The sequence below is a fragment of the Monomorium pharaonis genome, chromosome 3 (genome assembly GCF_013373865.1).
Source record: "Monomorium pharaonis isolate MP-MQ-018 chromosome 3, ASM1337386v2, whole genome shotgun sequence".
Classification (NCBI taxonomy): domain Eukaryota; kingdom Metazoa; phylum Arthropoda; class Insecta; order Hymenoptera; family Formicidae; genus Monomorium; species Monomorium pharaonis.
In genome coordinates this window covers 15,297,227-15,318,212 of record NC_050469.1, presented here as the reverse complement: position 1 = coordinate 15,318,212, position 20,986 = coordinate 15,297,227, and the positions used below count along the sequence as shown (strand labels likewise).

Genomic DNA, 20,986 nt, shown 5'->3' with positions numbered 1-20,986 from the left:
TATGTAAAATGTAAAATACATTATATAAAATGTAAAATACGTGTACAATACAATATATATATATATATTATAGGGGTATCCGCCAATGTCCCAACGGCAACGTTTCGGTTGAATCTGGTATTAGATATCGTTTATTGTCGTACGGACTTAGAGCGATTTTCTTTTCGGATACCGTGTATACTTCGTGCAACTTGGATCGTATACATGACTGGCGACGTGTCAGTTCGATTTCGTTGTGGAGACAGCGCGTGTAATCGTCAAATGTTATAGTTCGCGCGACGACGCTGCTCTTGACACCTTTAGCCTTTTTAGTATCCTTTTTCCCATCCACCTTCAACGCGTACATCTTTGCCCTAAGTCCAACGAACTCTGTCATGATGGCACCATTGTTCTCGTCTTTCATTAAACCTGGTACTTTTTTATTCTCGAGAGGCATACCGTACGCGTTGTCGATCGGATAATCGCTCGTGTCGAATCTGGCAATATCGCGCCTCATGTTTTCATAAATATTCTCACACTCGACGTGGTATACGAGACTGTCGGTGTCGGTGTACATAACTCTACATTTGTCGCGATACAGCGGTAACATGTACTCGTGGTGAAATTCGTACAAGCAGATTTTTGATATGTCGAGTATACACATCCCTACGTAGATCGGTTTGTTGAATTTTACCTCGAGATTACGCAATTCGATAGCGATTAAACTCTCTGAAAATATGCTTCTACTGTGAAAATTCGGTCTAGCAATCATTGCTTCCGCGCCGTACCGTCCCTCCCATTTCGTCAAAAGTTTTACATTAACATGATTGCGTACATTTTCCATTGTTTTACCGAATACTGCGTTGTTCATGAGTTTATATAAATTTTTTTCAAAGTCGTTTTTCGCGAGGGTTCGAAATCGTGTGTTTAATTCTATGTACTCGCAAAGCCATGCAGATTGGGAGAATTGTAATACGCGGTGTATTTGTGTTACGCGAAGACCGTGGCGCATGCACTGCTGCAGGTTACGATAATGAATAATGTAACGCTTTTTATCGTAAACAGTTGCAAGCAGTTTCTCCTCTCGCGTACCGGGCGGTTTGTCGCGCGTTGGGCAGAATGGTAGATCGGCGTGCACGTCGTGAAGGTCCTGAGGATACTCGATATCGACTTCGAGAATGTAACCCGTGGGCGAATCTGTGGCAATCGCGTTTACGTCAAAATTTGAAATATCTTCAACCCATTGAAATTTAGCGTAAGGCAAAGGTTGACACATTGCCCATCCGTACAAATTATTGACGTCAAAGTACATAAGGTATGACGATGGTTTTGATAAATTGTACGATTGCATGTACTTATTATTAGCTCGCGCATATCTGCCTGAACATTGGCTGAGACCGCCACGTATACCGCGTTCTATAAACAATACCATATCGATATCTGTAAGTAGCTCAAAATTGACACGTGTATATTTCAGCATGGCGTCCCACGTGAAACCCGGTAATGTGTAATAATGCGCGGGATCGAGACCATAACTTTTGATACACGTGTCGCGAAAATTTTCAAAAATATCCGCTAATAATAAAACATCTGTTTTCAAATATAAATCGCTATATTCGCCTAAGGTATGGATGGAGAATCGCCTCCAGACGTTTTCGGCGTGCACGTAATCGCTCTCAGATACCGTATCACCAGTCAAAGAACTGAAAAATGATTCGCGCGGCGGTAAACACGTGTCCTGCAGCTTATTTATGCAATCTACGTACTCGTAGGGAAATACACCTTTTCGAGTTAATAAACTAAATTCTTCATTAGATAGGTTTGCAAATTCAGACCGTACAATTTTTAATTTATCGATATTGAGATACGATGCTAATTTATCGAGACTGGTGTTAAGGAATCTGTATGAATCTATAAATCGTAACCCTATATAATTTCGCGAGTCTTTTTCGGTAGTATCTTTAACAAATTTAGTAAAAGAAATATATTTTTCTTTTGTTATTGGTAGCAGATTAACGCAGCCTTCGAACGCACTTGCTATTTCCTTTATTATAAAATGTGAATCGTAACCGGATAAATTGTGAAAAACTATTGGAATATAAAATGAATTTTTATAATTTAGATTACAATTTGAATGCGCGGGACCACGATATCTACCGGTTATATGACAATGATCGCGCACCCGCGTATCATCTGGCGTAAACGGTTTATCACAGATGTGACAATGCGTCGCGCTACGGTACGTCTGCCACTGTTCCTTCGACAACGTGTTCATGGGAACATTAGCGGATAAACGAGCCTTAACGTTATGCGCCAATTCTTCTAATTGTTTTGCGAACCATGATATGCAATCGGGATCACGATGAAACCGATACACGGATAACGCGTCGTCGTATGAACATCGCACGTAATATCCAATGCTGAATACCTGGTGATGCTGGTATGTATACGACTCTCGCTCCGTGTCAGGTTGCGTCTTTTGCAGTATGCACTCCAAATCAGCGTACACGACGAAGGGAAGCCGTTCTTTGTTCTTGTGGTTGTGGAACTTTAACCACTTTTTCTGTTCACTCGGCAATAGTATGGCACAGTCATTCATCCGATGGCAGTCTACAGCATGCAATTGTAATTTTTCTTCGGAATCGAAGTAGTGCAAGCACCTGCGAATAACAAAGAAATTTTATTTTTACTATTTAATAAAATTATAAACACGTTTTTATAAATGAATTATTACTTACCGATCACAAATGTATTTTCTACATTTATTCTTGCTCAATTGCGAGCTTATAAGTCGGGATAAATTTTTTATCAGCATGAAGTGTCCCACGTTGCCTTCGTTATCTTGCATGTATAACAAATTTACATGCTTCTCCTTCTTTTCGTCGGAGAGTCGCAGGGGGACAAATCTATCCTCTTCGATGCCATATACATTGATTGAAATATTATTGTTAAGTCGTTCAAATTTTCTAATATCCTTCAGCGCGACTGGAAACTCTATGTCTCCGAAATTCAGAATCGCACTGTAATGCGGATACGATGATTTCCGAGCAGGATGATCTTGTGTAGGATGCAAAGCAGCAACCACCGACCATGCGAAGCACGCATTGTCTTCTGATTGCACGTTAATCACCGCTTTTTTTAACATAATATGCTTCGGTAATGTAATCTGACATCCCGCACGCATCGGATTGTATTTATTTATATTTACAGTTAAATTTAATATACGCGACAACGCCCACCCGCTGTCACGCTCTTGGAATTCTTCGAGTTTTGCTAACGTGGCCTCGATAACATATCGCTGGTACCATTCGTTTAAATCTGATACTTGGAAGAATGCATAATTTTTTGTATTCACACTCTTATTGGCACGTTTATCCCCCGCTACGAATTCGCCATTGAATGCAGTATTTACTTTTACACTATCGTGTACGTTTATTGCCTCCTGCACTCGCTCGAGCACAATGTTTTTAGCTTCTTCTAAAAATTGACGTGGTTCGATGTGATGCACATTAATTATTACACCGGTTAAGATACGGCTCTTGAACGCAGTATCTATTTCACGCCACTCAAGTCTCGCGTTATCGCTATTGTCACTAGTGCTCGCGTAATTACCACCTACGTGTATAAAACGTCTTTGCAGTCGCGTTTTTTCACCCTCGAGTCGCGCGATTCTCGCTACCAAAGATTGTCTCTGTCCAACAGCTAGTCGAAGACGCTTGGCACGATTGCGTTCCCCGAGCTGTTCGATGCATTCCTCACATTGTTGTAGCCATGTAAAAAATTCGCTCAATGTAGCAACTCCATTTACTTGTTCTAAGAGTTCGCGTTCTACTTGTTCGAAATTTTCCATTATATGTAAAAAAAACGCAGATTCGTTTAACCCGCGTTGAAAATTTGTGTAGGTTTCACGTTTTGACAAACCGACTATAACTCGAACCTATGATCCGTAGCTCTAAAGGGATGCTTTAAGGGTATCGTCATATATACCCATACTATTTGTAAATAGTCACGTGATCTTTGAAGTCTGTGGACCGCTTGAGCTTCGACATATGCTCAATCGTAATAAAGAAATTTTTGGAGAGTGAATATTAAACGTATTCTTAAGTTTTTCAGCAAACATGTCAACTATGATATATATATATATAATGATAATAATAATAATAATAATAATAATAATAATAATAATAATAATAATAATACGAGATAAAAAGTGAAAGGATAGTATGGTGATGAGTAGACAAATGTAAGAGAGACTGACTAAATTTTTATTTTTATTTTTTATTTTTTAAATAACATATATTCTTAATTAATTATTACATATAAAATAAAAAAAATAGTTAATGCAAAAGTATAAATATAAAAATATAAATGTATGTTGTTTAAAAAAACTATTCTTAAATTTCTAAATCGCTGATTAGAGGCTCCAGACTCATTAATCGGTGCAATTTCATCGCGACTCCAATCTTCCAAATCCTCGTCAACCAGCGGCTCCATATTAAACAATTTGCGCAAATCAAATACGTCGGCCATGCCAAATTCTCCATAAGAATGGTTTATTAGATCATCATTATGGTCCTGATTGATCTTCCTAAAGTATTGCGTCCAGATTTTCTTTTCGATATTGATAAAGCCGGGGATGTGTATATCAGCGTAGGGAAACCACGGCTGTAAAAAATTTATAATTGTAATTATAATTTTATATATATATATATATATATATAATGACATTAAATTGAATAATCTACAACTTACCTGTGGTCCTACGGAACCGCGCACCGAAATTAAATTACTCAATGGTATATACATTTGATTTTGTTGTGGAAGTAGTGGTACCGTAATACTATTGGCAAATGTGACACCTGTAATTGGTGTCTCGTCTACGTATACAAACTGTAAAATTTTAAAAATTATTATTAAATCTATACACTTTACCGCACATAAAACTTGCACTGTCACTTATACTTACACCTTCTACTGGATATATAATCTGTACAGTACGCATCTTGCAATATATTTTAATAATTAAATTTCACTTTCAGAAAAACTTCGACGACTGAGCTGCGATCTCGAACGCTTGATCTTTTTGGTCTAAGAGTTACTCTAAGAGTCTCGCCATATATATATATCCATGATACTTGTTTACAACTAATAAGCCTATGGGCTTCGACATATGAAAACGTGTTCAATTGTATCGAAAAATTTTTATTTTGGGGTAATATCAAACGCAACTGTAGGCTTTTTCCGTCGAGCACGTCGGCAAAAGTATCCGAATGCAATAAAATTTAATATCGATGTGACGATAAAGTTTCGAGTCGAAGAAAATCTGTGTACACTGCCGGACAATGATTCAACCCATTCCATCCTAGCAAAATTTATATAGAACAAGTCCTAGATAAACTCGCTAGGGAATGGGTCGAATCATTGTTCGGCAGTGTACTTACATATCTTCGAATAAAATGACTACGTATTAAATGTTTTTGGGAACCGGAAATATCAATATTCACAGTAATAAAAAAAGATTAAATTTACAAAATAAATAAATATATATATATAAGATATTATGAAACTCCTTCCCTTATCTGACACCTGCGAGGCGGCGGATCCAAAGGATCTTCGAAAACATACCCTTCCCCCTCTCCTTCCCCCTAGTGACGTCATCCCCATTGTCTGGCTCAGAACCCGCCTATTACCTCTACTCTTATTTAGAAATCAATCGATTCAGCCGTTATTGAGATCCGATAATCTACGAAATCTCGCAAACGGCGTCTCATATAAATAAAGGCACGATAGTGCCTCGCGCGCGTACACTTGGCGCGAGGCACTACCGTACGCGGCCCCCGCGGGATCCAGGATTCTTCACTCGTGCTGCAGACGTTATATTGAATAGTGCGTGCAATCCAGATCCCGAGCCGAGATATCTTGTAAGAGAGGACGCAGGAACCGGACGCAACCCCGATCCGGACGAGGCAGACGAGGAGTAGGCGATTTGGTGAGACGAGCGTCACGATAGCTTTGTAAAGCCACCGATTTCGCGATTGGGCGAGTCGCGTAAAATTCGCGAAATTATTGCTGTATTTTCCGGCGTTTGAGTAAATAAGAGCGCGAAATTATTGGAGCCTCGCTACCTCGCCCGATCGCTCTCGCCCGCGTGAATTCGCCGCATGCTGTTCGTGTCGTATTATAATTTCGTTGCGTGTGCGTCCCAATCCGCAACCGAGTCAATTGTATCTTCGTCTTGTAATCGTATCGCGATTTATTGTCGTACACCGCACTGTGAATTGTCGCGCATTTATAACGTAGTAAAATCCAATTTACTTTGTCGCATTTATATCGCGAGTCCTTTTGCAATTGCGCTCTTGTAAAATTTTATATAATTGTCCTGTACCGCCTCGTTGGCGAACGAATAATAATTATCGCGCATATTGCTCGCGAGATTCTCTAACGTGCAGAAGAGCACGAGTCTGTCGCGTGCCGCGCGGGCTCGGAGTTACTGTTTGTCCCGTTCGTCCTTGGCGAAGCCGCTATCCTATCGGGAGTTTGGCGTTCCCCCAACGACGCTGGATAGAGCATAGGCAAGTCGGAGAATTCCCGCGTACGCAGAATAACCCGTTCGTTAATTATCCTGCATTCGCAACATTTAATTCCAAGCGGTCGTCTGCATGTAACGCGCGCTAACCACAATCGCCGCTCAACAGAGCTGTATAATCTTGTATCGTCCACTGTTAAATATATTTGTTAATCTTATTGTTAAATTTACGTTGTCGTAATAGTTCTCTCGCCTTCCTGATTCCATCCGCCCGCACCGAACCTCCCCCTCTGCCATTTTAGGGCTGAGTAGCTGGCTATCGGAGCCGCTAACGCCCCGGTCGCTTACGAGGCTTATTCTTTTCGTGACTTAGTCAATTTAAGAGCAATCCCCCGTAGATTAAGAGAAGAATGGTACGCTTAACGTACCTGGCGCCCAATCGAATATTTTTGCAGAAAACCTTGCGAGAAACGGTCGCGCCGACACCCGGGCGGCTCAGGGCCGCAACCAGGGACGGGGCGAAGTTGGCCGTCGCTCGCGAGCACGGTTACAACCTATATTGAATTATACAGCATTATTTTAGAATTTATTTTTGATTAAATAATTATATATAATTATATCAAAATATTTATAACTTAATATTATATTATTCAAAGTTATATTAGAATTTTTTCAATTTAAATTATATACAAATTTATATGTAATTGTATTAAATTAGATATAATTATATATATACTTTTATGTTTGATTAAAGTATATATAATAATGTGTTTGCATTAAATTTGCATAAAAATACCATTTTTATATTATAGAATAAGTAATTTTATTTTCATATATGTATGCGCGCGTACACTGAGTTTATCGTTCACATAATTGAAGCACAGAGATAGCACAGAGATTCAAAAAGAACTCAATAAAATGTCATCAATTATGAATTCTTTTTGAGATGCAAAAAGAATTATTTTTATAAAAAAGATCTCAAAAAGAATTCATAATTGGTGACATAATTGGTAACATACAATTGAATTCTTTTTGAACTCTGTGTGCTATCAGGGAAGATTAATTTCTATTGCATATTATAAATTTTATAATTTATAATATTATATAATTTCAGACAAATTCTAATTAAACAATTTTTTTATTAATAATGTTGATTTATTTTATTGCAAAATTTGAGCAATATTTTTTTATATATGTATAAAATATTTTATATAAAAATGTTTATGTAAATGAATACAAGTATAAGTAAATAATCTTTTATTCATAAAAATCTATTTTAATTTACCATATTTACCACAAAAATGTGATTCATTAAATGGAACCCATTAAAAATTTGATCTAATTGTATTTAAAAACATATAATCCCATATAGCACAGAAAGATTGCAGAAAGATTGCAGAAATATTGCACCGCAATATTGTAATATTGCAGAGTGATTGCACAATGTAGCTGCAACGTTGCAGCAATATTGTGACAAAGAAAAAATGTCCGCTTTGGTAATATTGCTTTGCAATATTGCATTTATGTTGCAGGGGAATGTATTTGCAACAAACAGTAAAAATAATATTTCTATTGTATTAAAATTTTTTTTTTCTTTTTAAATTTATTGATGTCCAAAATCTCATATAAAATATTACATGTATATAAAATTTATAGGAAAAAACGTAAATGTTTTAAACAAAATCAGGATTCTAGCTGCATATTTCTTTTTCAGTTTCAATGATCCATTGAAGTACGTTTTCTGAAAAAAAAAAAAACGATCAAATAAATTAATACAGTCTCGAATAAAGCAGTTTTTATAAAAATTATTTAAATAATATTTACCTTTCTCTTTGCAACCATAATGGCCAGCCATTTTGCCATTATTTCTGTTAATTCCGAGTCCAATATTTGACTGTATTGCGGTACTAGTCGAACTGATTCTGAAAAATAATTTGTCGACGTAAATAAATATTTCAAAATTGAGAAAAGAGACAAAATGGTAACGTTTTTTATATAAAAATATCTAATGAAAAATAGAAAACGTACGCATAATAATTTTCATCAAACTCTGGTTCTTAAATGCTTGTTTTCCCTTCATCCCGGCCCAACTAAATTTAACCGACAATTCGTTGGTTAGTATTTTTTTCATTACATTGCCTATCATTACATGAGTTGATGTTCCTCCAAGAAGTTTTAAGGTATTCAACTAAAAAAGAAAAACAAATAATATAAACATTAAATAAATATTACCAGCAAGTTTTAATATTATGTGTACATCTTACCAATTGATTTTTAAAATGTGTTTCTTTTAATTTTTCTTCGAATTTTGTAAGTTCTTCTAGAGTTTTTACAGGGAGCCAAGATTCTAATTCAGTACAATCAGTTTGATAAGTTTCAGACAATTCGTGTTCTTTTAATTCATCTAGGCGATTTTCTATTGTACTTAACTTGTAAATCAATTTATTTAGTTTTGACACAACTTGTTTCTGAAACTCTAAAGGAACTAAAAAAACATTTGTGTAAGAATAAATTATTTATTGTAATAATAATATGTGATAATATTAAACTGCGGTCTTAAATATCATGGTCTGATATGATTGAAGGATATTAGGTTTCGAGGGTGTGCTGCGAAAAAGATCCTGCATGTGGTTTCTCTATACTCTTTATTCCTCTTTAACACTTAACACAAAAATACTTCAATCGTACAGAGTACCGATACGAACACGTCCCGATACGAACGACGAGAGAGTGAGGTAGGTCACGCACGCGGCGTTCTCCCCTCCACAAGCAGCGCATGTGCGCCGCTGCTATCCGCGACATTGCCGGTCGTGATAGGGGTAAGGCCCGGCTCACCGACACCACAAAGTCTCGCACTCCAATAATGATAAACGATAAAAATATGAATTTTAAATAAATAGTATTCCTTTACTTTTTGCATTTATAAGAGATAGATATTATCTATTCTAGAAGAATTACCATTAATCACAGCATTTTTATTTGTTCGTTCCTCTTGGTTGTTACTAATTTGTTTGGTACTTGTACACTTTTCTGCTTCAGTTAGTGCACTCGTGCTTGCGTTGGCCTATAAAAAAATATTATTTTCACAAATAAAAATGCAGTATCTCTTAAAGACTTAAAGTATTATATATTAAAACTAGTTAGTTTAATTATTATTTACCTCATAATGAACAAGATTTTGCTGTGGCTAAGATTTTTGTTTTTTCTGTGTAAACTTGTCCAATTCAGGAAATGGTGGTAGCTGTTTATTCCCGTGTGGATAATTTTCTTTATTTTCAGTAAAACAAAGTAAATCATCTTCCAATGAAGAGGACAATTTTCGTTTAGCCTTCTCACGCCTCCTTTTTTTGTTGCGCTGTTTTAATTCGTCAGATGACAACCCAGTATCTACATTTGATGTATCTTGCGCTAGTGTTAATTTCTCCATGGCTTTTTCATAAGTGTCTAAATAAATAATATATTATAAATGTAATTTATTGTTATTTATCTGTGTACAATAATTGATAACTTTTATGGGTATTACCTGCGCTTCCAAAGATTCTTTTTATGAGTAATTTATCCCAGTCAGTTTCATCTTTAGGCAGCTCTTCTGTAATTATCGCTGAATGTAAACGGCGCATTGTTTTGTAATGACTGGGCCAGATACATTTGTTTCTCGAGGTATTTAGCCATTTTGCAGGTATGATTTGAAGACCATCAGCAAATTCCGCTACGATGAATTTCTTAATCGCTTCCATCACAATTGGATAATAATAACGTCTTAGATACCTTGTAAATATATTGTAAATATTGATAAATGTGTAGAATGCACGAAATTTAATTATAAATACAAAAAATAAAAATTTTTAAATTTATTATTTTTATTATCTTTATTTGACTTTTATATTATTTTATTTATTATTGTTTAAAATTTATCCTATTATTATATATATTTCTATTATTTTTATTTAATTTTTATTTTATTTTATTTACTAATTTTTATAATTTATTATTTTTATTATTTATTTAACTTATTTTTATTTAATTTTATTTTTATTTAATTTATTATTTTAGAAAATTTATTATTTAAATAATAAATTTTTATGAATGAATTAGAGAAAAAACTGCAAATACAGAAAAATCATTTCCAAAGGGCATTCTCCATGTTTTACACTTCAATTCTGAAATTGGGTAAGCGTAAGTTTTATTATTGCTTATTGCCATTACTGTAATAGAAAATTCGTTAGACTTGCACGGTAACACGTATAAAGGTTTTAAATTCTTAAGCTTTTTTCCTATTAAATAAATATCACTATTTTTGACTTCAATAATGTTAAGTACTATTATACAGTCACCACTTTTTAAAAAGCAGCAGTTGTCACTAGCTTTGGTACAATGTATTTCAAATTGCTCGCATGTCAAGCGCAAATATTGCGATTTTATCTCATCTGGTTTGATATCAGAAATGGAACCATTATTATGTATATCTTTGCAAATATATAACTTCCGATCAGAACTATATCTTGGTATTGCAGTGCAAATATTTTCAATTTCATGATATCTTCTAATCAGTTGCTGTAATGGTGTATTCTTATTTTTTTCTTATTAATTTCTTTATTATCGTCATATAATTTTTAAATCGAAATGAGCTAAAATTATCTAATGGACCAAAGATTCTCACATCTGAGCATAAATGTAATAAATTGTGAACATTATGTAAAATGTATTGTTTTCCGTATAATATTTCAAATGAAACGACAAAATTCTCGAGCAAAGCTTCTGCATAAGTATATAATGAGCTCACCAAAACACAGACTTGGACTTGCAAGGATCGTTATTGCTACATGAAGTGTAATAAAGTGATTGTATATGTCTTCTTGTAATACATGACGTAAAACAATGGGTCCTGTATATAACAAAAAGTTTCGAAATTCCACTGCTTTCCACATTTTTACATCTTGCAGAGATCTTGGTTTTCTTACAAAATTATTTGGCGTAGAATTTTTAAGTGAAATTAATAAATATGATATTTTTGTAAGTAATCTTGAGCCTAAACGGAAAGTGGTCCTTTTATCCAAAGAAATATTATTTTTTTAACAACTCCCAAACATAAAAGATGTATATAATCTAGTGGAGTATGAGATATTGGTAAGAATCCGGGAATGTTATTAAGAATAGAATAATTTGTTTGAAAATTTTTATAAGCATTAGCACGAAATAATTGATCCGTTCTTAAATGACATGTATTTTTACTACTTGGAAAACAAACTTTATTATGTGAAAATGTCCCTTTAATTGTACATTTTGTACAACTATGAAATCCGGTGTGATTCTTTATACATAAAGCAAATACTTTGGCTGGAGCGTCGCAAATTAAGCCAAACAGACTGATTTTTATTATTTTATCGCGTGTACGAAAGCCTTCATTTATTAAGTGAATAAAATTATTTACTAAGCTTTGTAGAAAAGTATTAGAATCACTAGGTTTTGCATTACCAAAATAAGCTCCAATAAGATACACTGCATTATCATTTGTACTTGAACACAAAATCAGCCATAATGTAGAATTTGAGGATTTTGTCAATGGAAGTCCATCAATGTTTATAAGAAGATTAATGGATGTTATATTATCATTTTTTGCTATCATTTTAGTGATAGCATTTTCTATAGGCCATTAATTATCATTATTGTCTTGTTCAACAATAGATCCATATTGTTCTTCAGATTTACTGTCAAATTCATGATGTAAAGGTAAAGTTTCATCTTTTTTATTAACAATGGTACTATTTATACTCTGCGATGGAAATTTTATGTAATTTACATCAGTTACATCTGTTATTTCAAATAAATCTATATTATCAGAATTATTTGTAATAGTCTGAACTGGAAGTGAACATCCTGCAAATTCTATATTTGTTGTTTCCGCAATAATACGCCTAATGTGCCTTTTTGATAAAGACTGTTTACTTTTTCGTGCAATTCTCATTATAATATTTACAATAACAAAATAGTTTGGGTATCAATATAATTCTGTTGATTCTGAAAAACGATTATTAATTTATGAATGATACCATAATACATAAAAAAATAAACATTTTTATTTTATATAGTAAATTAATTATTCCGACCAATAAATGTCTGAAAGGTATCAATGAAGTAGAGCTAAAAATATTAAATTAATAGAAAAAAGTATATTTCTCACCAAGATTCAATGCAGACCGTTGTGGCAATCTACTTCATTAACCGCGTGGCGAATAATCAAAAGCAACCTGCCGTACGTCGGACCAACGTTCACACTTGTATGCGTTTCTGTACCTTGCACCTTAATATTTGTTACATATGAGATATTTACCGTGAATAAAACAAAAAATATATTAATACTATACTTATAAAGTAATGTAACAAAAAATGTTATTGTACAAGCAATACCAAGGCAATCTAACCTCAAAGTAGTTTGCTTTGTTAAAGGAGTTACTTAAGTAAAATAATTATTTTACTTACTTTATGCAAATCGATGAATGTTTTGCTTTTTGTTCGATTAAAATTCACTACACTCAGGCACAACGAGAATAAGTAATAAAGTAAAAGAATCTGATTATAGTAACCAACACGTGTACACCTTACTTCGATTTATTCCGATACAATTATACAATAACGCTGCGATGGCACACACGCGCCCTCACTAGTGATCACTGCAATATTGCAGAGACGGGAGCGTCCCAGATGCGCACAGTAATAAACGGACACAGCAGGCTGAGTGAAACGGACACAGTAACAAACGGACACAGACCAAACGGACACAGTAATAAACGGACACAGTAACAAAAGGACACAGTAACAAACGGACACAGACCAAATGCGCACAGAGCGAAACGGACACAGTGCGAAACGGACACAGACCAAATGCGCACAGAGCGAAACGGACACAGTGCGAAACGGACACAGACCAAATGCGCACGGACCAAATGCACACGGACCAAATGCGCACACTGCACATGCGCACACTGCACGTGCGCACGGACCAAATGCAATCCATGTACATTGCAAGCAGAGTAAAGTCCACATAGGTTAGCGACTTGGACGGGGTGGGTGCGGGAGGGGGGCCGAAGGCCCCCCTTGCACCTCCCCGTGTGTGTGTGTGTGTGTGTGTGTGTGTGTGTGTGTGTGTGTGTGTGTGTGTGTGTGTGTGTGTGTGTGTGTGTGTGTGTGTGTGCGTGCAAAGCATTCACTGCATCACATGGGTTTGCGACTTTCCGTGTATGCATTTGGTCTGTGCGCATGTGCAGTGTGCGCATTTGGTCTGTGTCCGTTTCGCTCTGTGCGCATTTGGTCTGTATCCGTTTGTTACTGTGTCCGTTTCGCACTGTGTCCGTTTGTTACTGTGTCCGTTTCACTCAGCTTGCTGTGTCCGTTTATTACTGTGCGCATCTGGGACTCACTCGCAAAGACATTAACTTGCAATCTGCAAGATTGTAATGTCTCTGCCATGTTTCAGAGACATTGACTCGCAATCTGCAAGATTGTAATGTCTCTGCCACGTTACTGCAAGATAACTGCAAGATTTTGTGCTATATGGGATTATATCTAATTATGTGTGCATATACACTAAAAGAAAAGTATCTTGTAATTGCAATTATAATTGCATAGTAAAATAATTATAGTTGCAAATATCATTTTTATAGTTATTATTGCCATAATGTTAGTGTAAATAACCATATAGTTGTGCCAAATAGGGTACAAATTTTACTATAAATTATAATAATTTAAAATAATAATATAGTAGAATATCAAATAGAAATAGTTAATTGAATTAACCATCTTTATATAATAAATGCAATCACAATTATGGTAAACGTAATTAAATTTCTAACATTCTATATTATATAAATTTAAAAAGTATGTAGTTCGCGGATTGCCGCTAGACGACGCACGCGGCACCTTTCTCCTAATGCAATTTACACTCCAAAGGCTACATAAGCAGAACACCCACGGTGACAGAAACCAGAAATACATATGTATTTTTTTATTACGTCTTAAAGACACATCTTAGCTGTCATGGCTAAATTTTAACTTCGATAACAAATTCTTTTTAAGAAAATTTATTAAATCTGAAAAAACTTTTCTCTCTGCCCGGGAAAAAATGTATATATCTAATTATATATAATTTTGTATAACTTTGTAGATCTAATTAGATCTAATTAGATCAGGTCAAAATCCATAATTAGATCTACAAAATTATATTATGTAAAAATAAATTGCAAAAACCGAAAATACACCGAAAGAAAATCGTAAAACGAAAATAATTTAATGGTTTCCGGTTATGGTTTCGGTATTGTAAAAAGTATATATCTAATTATATATAATTTTGTATAAATTTGTAGATCTAATTATGTATGGATTTTATGTATATAATTAGATATATACATTTTTTCCCGGGCAGAGAGCTAGTTTTTTGGATTTAATAAATTTTCTTAAAAAGAATTCGTTACCGAAGCTAAAATTTAGCCATGACAGCTAAAATGTATTTTTAAGACGTAATAAGAAATACATATGTCCCGAAAGCTCAATACGATAGCATAGACTGATTCAGTTTCTGTCACCGTGGGTGGTCTGCTTATGTAACCTTTGGAGTGTAAATTGCATTAGGAGAAAGGTACCGCGTGCGTCACCTAGCGGCGAACTATATACTTTTTAAATTTATATAATACAGAATGTTAGAAATTTAATTACATTTATCATAATTGTGATTGCATTTATTATATAAAAATGGTTAATTTGATTGACTATTTCTATTTGATATTCTATTAAATTATTATTTTAAATTATTATAATTTAACAATATTAGTACATTATTTCTATTATAATTTACAGTAAAATTTTTACCCTGTTTGGCACAACTATACATATATTTTTTATTTGCACTAACATTATAACAATAATAACTATAAAAATTATATTTGCAACTATAATTATTTTACTATGCAATTATAATTGCAAATACTAGACACTTTTCTCTCAGTGTATGTGCACACATAATTATATATAATTATATGTTTTTGAATACAATTAGATCAAATTTTTAATGGGTCCCATTTGGATCACATTTTGTGGTAAATATGGTAAATTAAAATATATTTTTATGAATAGAAGATTTATACTTGTATTCGTTTACATAAACATTTTTATATAAAATATTTTATACATATATAAAAAAATATTGCTCAAATTTTGCAATAAAATAAATCAACATTATTAATAAAAAAATTTATAATTAGAATTTGTGTGAAATTATAAAATATTATAAATTATAAAATTTATAATATGCAATAGAAATTAATCTTCCCAGATAGCACACAGAGTTCAAAAAGAATTCAATTGTATGTCACCAATTATGTCACCAATTATGAATTATTTTTGAGATCTTTTTTATAAAAATAATTCTTTTTGCATCTCAAAAAGAATTCATAATTAATGACATATTGATGAGTTCTTTTTGAATCTTTGTGGTATCTCTATGCTATCTCTGTGCTTCAATTATGTGAACGATAAACTCTGTGTACGCGCGCATACATATGTTGTGAGTGCATTACACTCACATACGGCATGTTGCAAGCGACAGAAGGTGTCAAATGACGCCTCGCGCGCGGACATCGCCCGGCCTACATACACTAGAACCCCGCGTTAGCGTATTCCGCGTTAGCGGAAACTATCCCCTCCATATGCACTCGGCCCACATGAGTAGCGTGTGTGGGGATAGCAATGAGCAATGCAGTCGCGTATTTCACGGAGTGGGAGTGAAACCAAGCAATAGGAGATAACCCCGCGTTAGCGGACCAAAGCCCCGAACAGTCCGCTAACGCGGGGTTCCAGTGTACCGGGCGTCGCACCGGGAAACGCTCCCGGTTGCTTAAGCAGAAGTATCGACAGACGATCCCAAATACCTGTGTATCCAATAAGGGCCACAACACATATATGAAAATAAAATTACTTATTCTATAATATAAAAATGGTATTTTTATGCAAATTTAATGCAAACACATTATTATATATATTTTAATCAAACATAAAAGTATATATAAATATAATTATACCTAATTTGATACAATTATATATAAATTTGTATATAATTTAAATTGAAAAAATTTTAATATAACTTTGAATAATATGATATGAAGTTATAAATTAATATTTTGATATAATTATATACAATTATTTAATCAAAAAAGAATTCTAATATAATGCTGTATAATTCAATATGGGTTTATAAATATCTTGATATAATTATATATATTTATTTACTCGAAAAGTAATTTTAATAAAATGTTGTATAATTCAATATGAGGTTATAAATATTTTGATACAATTATATATAATTGTTTACTCAAAAATATAATATTGCATAATTCGATATAAAGTTATAAATATTTTGATATAATTCCCAAGTAGCAAGCTCACGTCATTTTGACGTCTCAAAATGGTCATTTACTGACTATTCTTGACGTCACGAAATGACGCCCTCATGACGTTAAAATGACGGTCGAATGTCACAAATTAATGACGTCATAAAATGTACCGTATTTTGACGTGATGGAATGACGTGAACAATATGTTGTCAAAAAGATCTCTAAAAGATATCCTGTTTCTGAAAATGATAACATAAAGAGACTTTTAAAAGATAACATATAATGTCAGAATGTTAACCAATGCGTCGTTTTTTTGAGAACAGAAAGATATCATGAAATTAATATTTAAAAGATTTCTTAAATCGGATATCTTTAAACTGCAACTAGAGATAAAAAAATAAAATAAAAATTTCATTTTTTTTAAATTATTTTATCAACAGTACATACTAAATTTGGGATAAATTTTTATTAATTAATTAAATTTAAATTATATTATTTTATTTTATTTTATTCTTATTTGCCGTTGGTAGGTTTTGAACTCGGGACCTTAGGATTACGAACCTTGTACTCTATCTGCTACGCCAGTTTGAATCATCGATATGGGTACTTGTTATGTCTACATATACCTATATGTTATAAACTGACGCAATTATTTTTTTTTTATAAAAGCAATTAAATTTTGCAAAACATTAAAAATAAATAGCATTAATTTATTTACTTATTAATTTCATTGTTAAATTTAACTTTTTCCATAACCTTATATAATAATTTGATGGAAATTGCAATCTATTTAGCACTAATACTTTAAAGCGTTTAAATGGTTAATTTGACCATTTTGACATCATTTCCAAGATATCTAAATGTTTTCTTTAAAAAGTTCTCTTAAAGTTGAATATAATATGCTGATATAATATGCTTATGCCTTACGCCTTAAATCTCATTGTATAGACCTTTAGATCGTGTCTAAAATACGTCTTAACGACGTCTTTATGTCCCGATTTTTGATGCGTGCTGTCTGGGAAAATAATCGTCAGATCATGACTGAAATATGACTTCGAAATGACGTCATCATGGCGTCAATTTTAGGTCATGTAAAAAAATGGTCATTTTGACGACATATGACCAGATATGACCATTTCGGGACGTCAAAATGACGTGGGCTTGCTACCTGGGTTATATATAAATTAATATATAAATTAATCTTGTTATATGTAATTATATATAATATGATATAATTATACATATTTTTTTCCCGGGCGGTTATGAACCGGTTATCGGTTTTCGGTGCGTCCGGGTCCCTGATTTATTCTAACAAGACCTGATAACAAAATAAAATTAATTTGAATATATAGACTTGTCGGAAAATCCAATATCGCTTTGTTTACACTTTTTGAGGAGATCGATGACACTCCATTGACATTCAGAAATGTTTTGCTCATGCTTGTCAAAGAGTTTGGCAATACTCCAATAACGCTTTGTTAACGCTTTTTTAACGATTAATCTATGCTTTCTTAACGTTTCAATGTGCCAATTTATGCTTTCTGGAAGCTTTGTTTACGCTTTTATTACTTTTTCATTACAATAGATTCACTCCCCCTTAACACTTGATTTACACTCCATTTTACCGCTTTATTAACGTTTTTTTTTACATTTTATTTTCACCAAGGTATACATATTTATTGTTAATTTGAATTGTGTAAAAATAGAATTAGGCTAAAACGTCAAAAATTACTATTTTTATCATAATTATACTCTTTTGCAAATAGATGTTTAACTTTATATTAATGGTATCCACATACGCACGCACACACATACACACACACACACACATTTTTGAAAGATAAAAGTAAAATGTTATTATATAAAATGTTTTACTTTTTATTTGAAATATTTTTTAATTATATTTGAAAAGTTTCGGTACGTATTGTATGAGCAACACCGTAATATGTAAAATATTTATTTAATACACGAATATAAAAAAAATATAGTTGTTATTATAGTTATTTATATTTTAAAGTGGTAATAAACTGAACAGTAATTATTATACAAAAATAGATAATAAATTTATGTAAATTAATATTTAATAAACTACATTCTCTGTTGCATTCTTTTTTTACCTCTGACGCAAAGAAATTACACGAGAACAGAAAAGATCACTAAATTGTGCAGCACGGAGACGATACAGAGAACTCCTTCTTCAAAGAATTACGGTATAAAACTGTTCCGGTCAGAAACAAATCTTGTCATACGACAGGAAGTTACGGTTACGGTTGCTGAAATTTTCACGCTCATTAACTCTGAACTTGCTCTTTTTAAATATCGTATTTTTAATACGTTGTTTGTAATACACGTACACAAAATGAATGAATAAATGGATAAGTGAGTAAAAGAGAGAGAGAGGGGGGGAGGAGAAGAAGGGGAGAGAGAGAAAGAGAATTCAGTAAGCAAATTTTTTGATATTAGAAAAGTGAAAAATGTCAGAGAAAAGCTGTTAATGGGAGCGTTTACATTAGGAGGCGAAAATTAAGCACTCTTTTATAATTTTTTTCTAATAAAACTAAGCAATGGATCTTTTTGCGATTTTCACTTATTGTGCATGTCTTTAGGTACTCAAAACAATTTTTATTACAAAATTTTATTCATTTAATTATAAGTTGTAAGCAAAAATGCACAACTGTCTTGAAAAGTTCCTTCCACACTGCGTGCATAACATCCAGTAGAATCGGTTGAAAGGAAAAAACCAAAGTTTTTTGTCAAGTTTATGAGTATAGCTTCTAAGTGAACCTAAGAAAGAAATACATTTATTATAAAAAATTTATAAAATGGCGCTTTGAAAAAAAATGGTTTTTTGTGAAAAATTTTTGACTTTTTTTTAAATAACTTTTTTTTATATGACTTTTAATTTATATTTTAGGTTCACACAGAAGATAATTTAATAACCTTTAATTTAAAAAAAGAAATGGATCCGTCGATTAATTTTTTTTTTAATCATGCACGCAGTTTCAAAAAAAGTGGTTCAGAGTAAAACGCGTTTAAAATTTCTGATCAAAGGAAAAGGTTAATAAAAGCTAATGATTGTTTATCTATACTTTTCGATTAATCTGCTATCCCTGCTCCATATAAAATGTCCTCAGTGTCCTCATACAATTCATTCTTCTCCAACATTGTTTATCGTAAGTACGCGTTTCCTGCGCAAAAGGTCTGCTGATGATTTTCGCTAGTTGTGCGAAATTTTATTTTATCCGCAACATCTCTGCATACTGGTCTAATAACTATTTCCATGCATGACATGATTCTTGGAACCGACAAATAACCTTCATTAAAAATTCCAGCAGCTATGTAGGCACCAATTTCAATGATTTTGCGGCCGCAATAGAGGTGTTTTAGGGCAAGTCGCTAAATCGTCGCATTAAAACTTTTATTGGCATTTTGTGTATACCCACCTAAACACCTCTCAAGTAATTCTTTCCTTGACAGATTTTCCAGCAAGCAATGTACCTTTTCAAAGACTGTTAAGGATTCTTACCTGCCATCCCACTTGGAGTGCTCGGGACATGCGCACTGTACGTGCTTATTTTGGCCTGATACAATTTGAATCCATACTTGAGACTTTAGGAGCATGTTCTATGGATGAAATACTATTGATTTAAGCAAAAAATCGATTTTTTTACCCTCTAATGTAGACGCCTCTCTTAATACCGACATAGGTTTATTAAAGCAATATCTCTTTATTTTTTAAAAACTAAGCATTATACTTTTACCCTTATATGTATAAATGTATAAATACTGGGTAGTATTAAATTGGACAATAACTAATACTTATTTTAAGTATTAAAAGTATTGCTGTTAATACTCTTAATACTTAAAATAATAACTACGAACCAATTTAATATTTCCTAGTATCACATTTGTATAAAGATAATACTAATAAAAATATAATCTGTTTAGACAATTAAAGAAGTAAAATCCATAATTCATGTATTCATATTTTTTTATCATAGACATATTAAGATAGACTGAAGTAGTGGAAGATATGCGCTACAAAAAGAAGGGACTGTCCCGATTGCGCACATAAGCAATTGAACACAGTAGTATTTCC

General features: G+C 33.1%; 3 protein-coding genes across 6 annotated transcripts in view; all 3 read right to left on the bottom strand.

The window, feature by feature from the left end:
- Positions 1–19,703, bottom strand: part of LOC105830993 — a 151,806-nt gene extending 132,103 nt beyond the window's left edge. The window contains exon 1 of the mRNA XM_036284615.1: positions 19,005–19,703. The gene's annotated coding sequence lies outside the window, so the exon portion shown is untranslated. The remainder of the gene's footprint in view (positions 1–19,004) is intronic.
- Positions 1,981–7,059, bottom strand: LOC118644878. 2 transcript variants are annotated; one of them, XM_036284612.1, is made up of 3 exons: positions 4,946–7,059; positions 4,732–4,869; positions 1,981–4,644 (listed from the first exon to the last, which is right to left on the bottom strand). In XM_036284612.1, the coding sequence occupies exons 1-3, from the start codon at positions 4,979–4,981 to the stop codon at positions 4,282–4,284; spliced, it is 537 nt and encodes a 178-aa protein (XP_036140505.1). In that variant the 5' UTR covers positions 4,982–7,059; the 3' UTR covers positions 1,981–4,281. The 2 variants fall into 2 exon arrangements, with proteins under 2 accessions (XP_036140505.1, XP_036140504.1); XM_036284611.1 differs by having other exon boundaries at positions 4,732–7,059.
- Positions 7,725–10,299, bottom strand: LOC118644880. 3 transcript variants are annotated; one of them, XR_004962665.1, is made up of 3 exons: positions 10,029–10,299; positions 8,330–9,949; positions 7,725–8,246 (listed from the first exon to the last, which is right to left on the bottom strand). XR_004962665.1 is itself a non-coding variant. In XM_036284614.1 (2 exons), exons 1-2 carry the CDS (start codon positions 10,240–10,242, stop codon positions 9,693–9,695), a joined length of 471 nt encoding a protein of 156 aa, XP_036140507.1. In that variant the 5' UTR covers positions 10,243–10,299; the 3' UTR covers positions 7,725–9,692. The 3 variants fall into 3 exon arrangements, 1 of the variants encoding a protein (XP_036140507.1); XR_004962666.1 differs by having other exon boundaries at positions 7,725–8,427; positions 8,534–9,949; XM_036284614.1 differs by having other exon boundaries at positions 7,725–9,949.
- Positions 19,704–20,986: the final 1,283 nt, after the last annotated feature.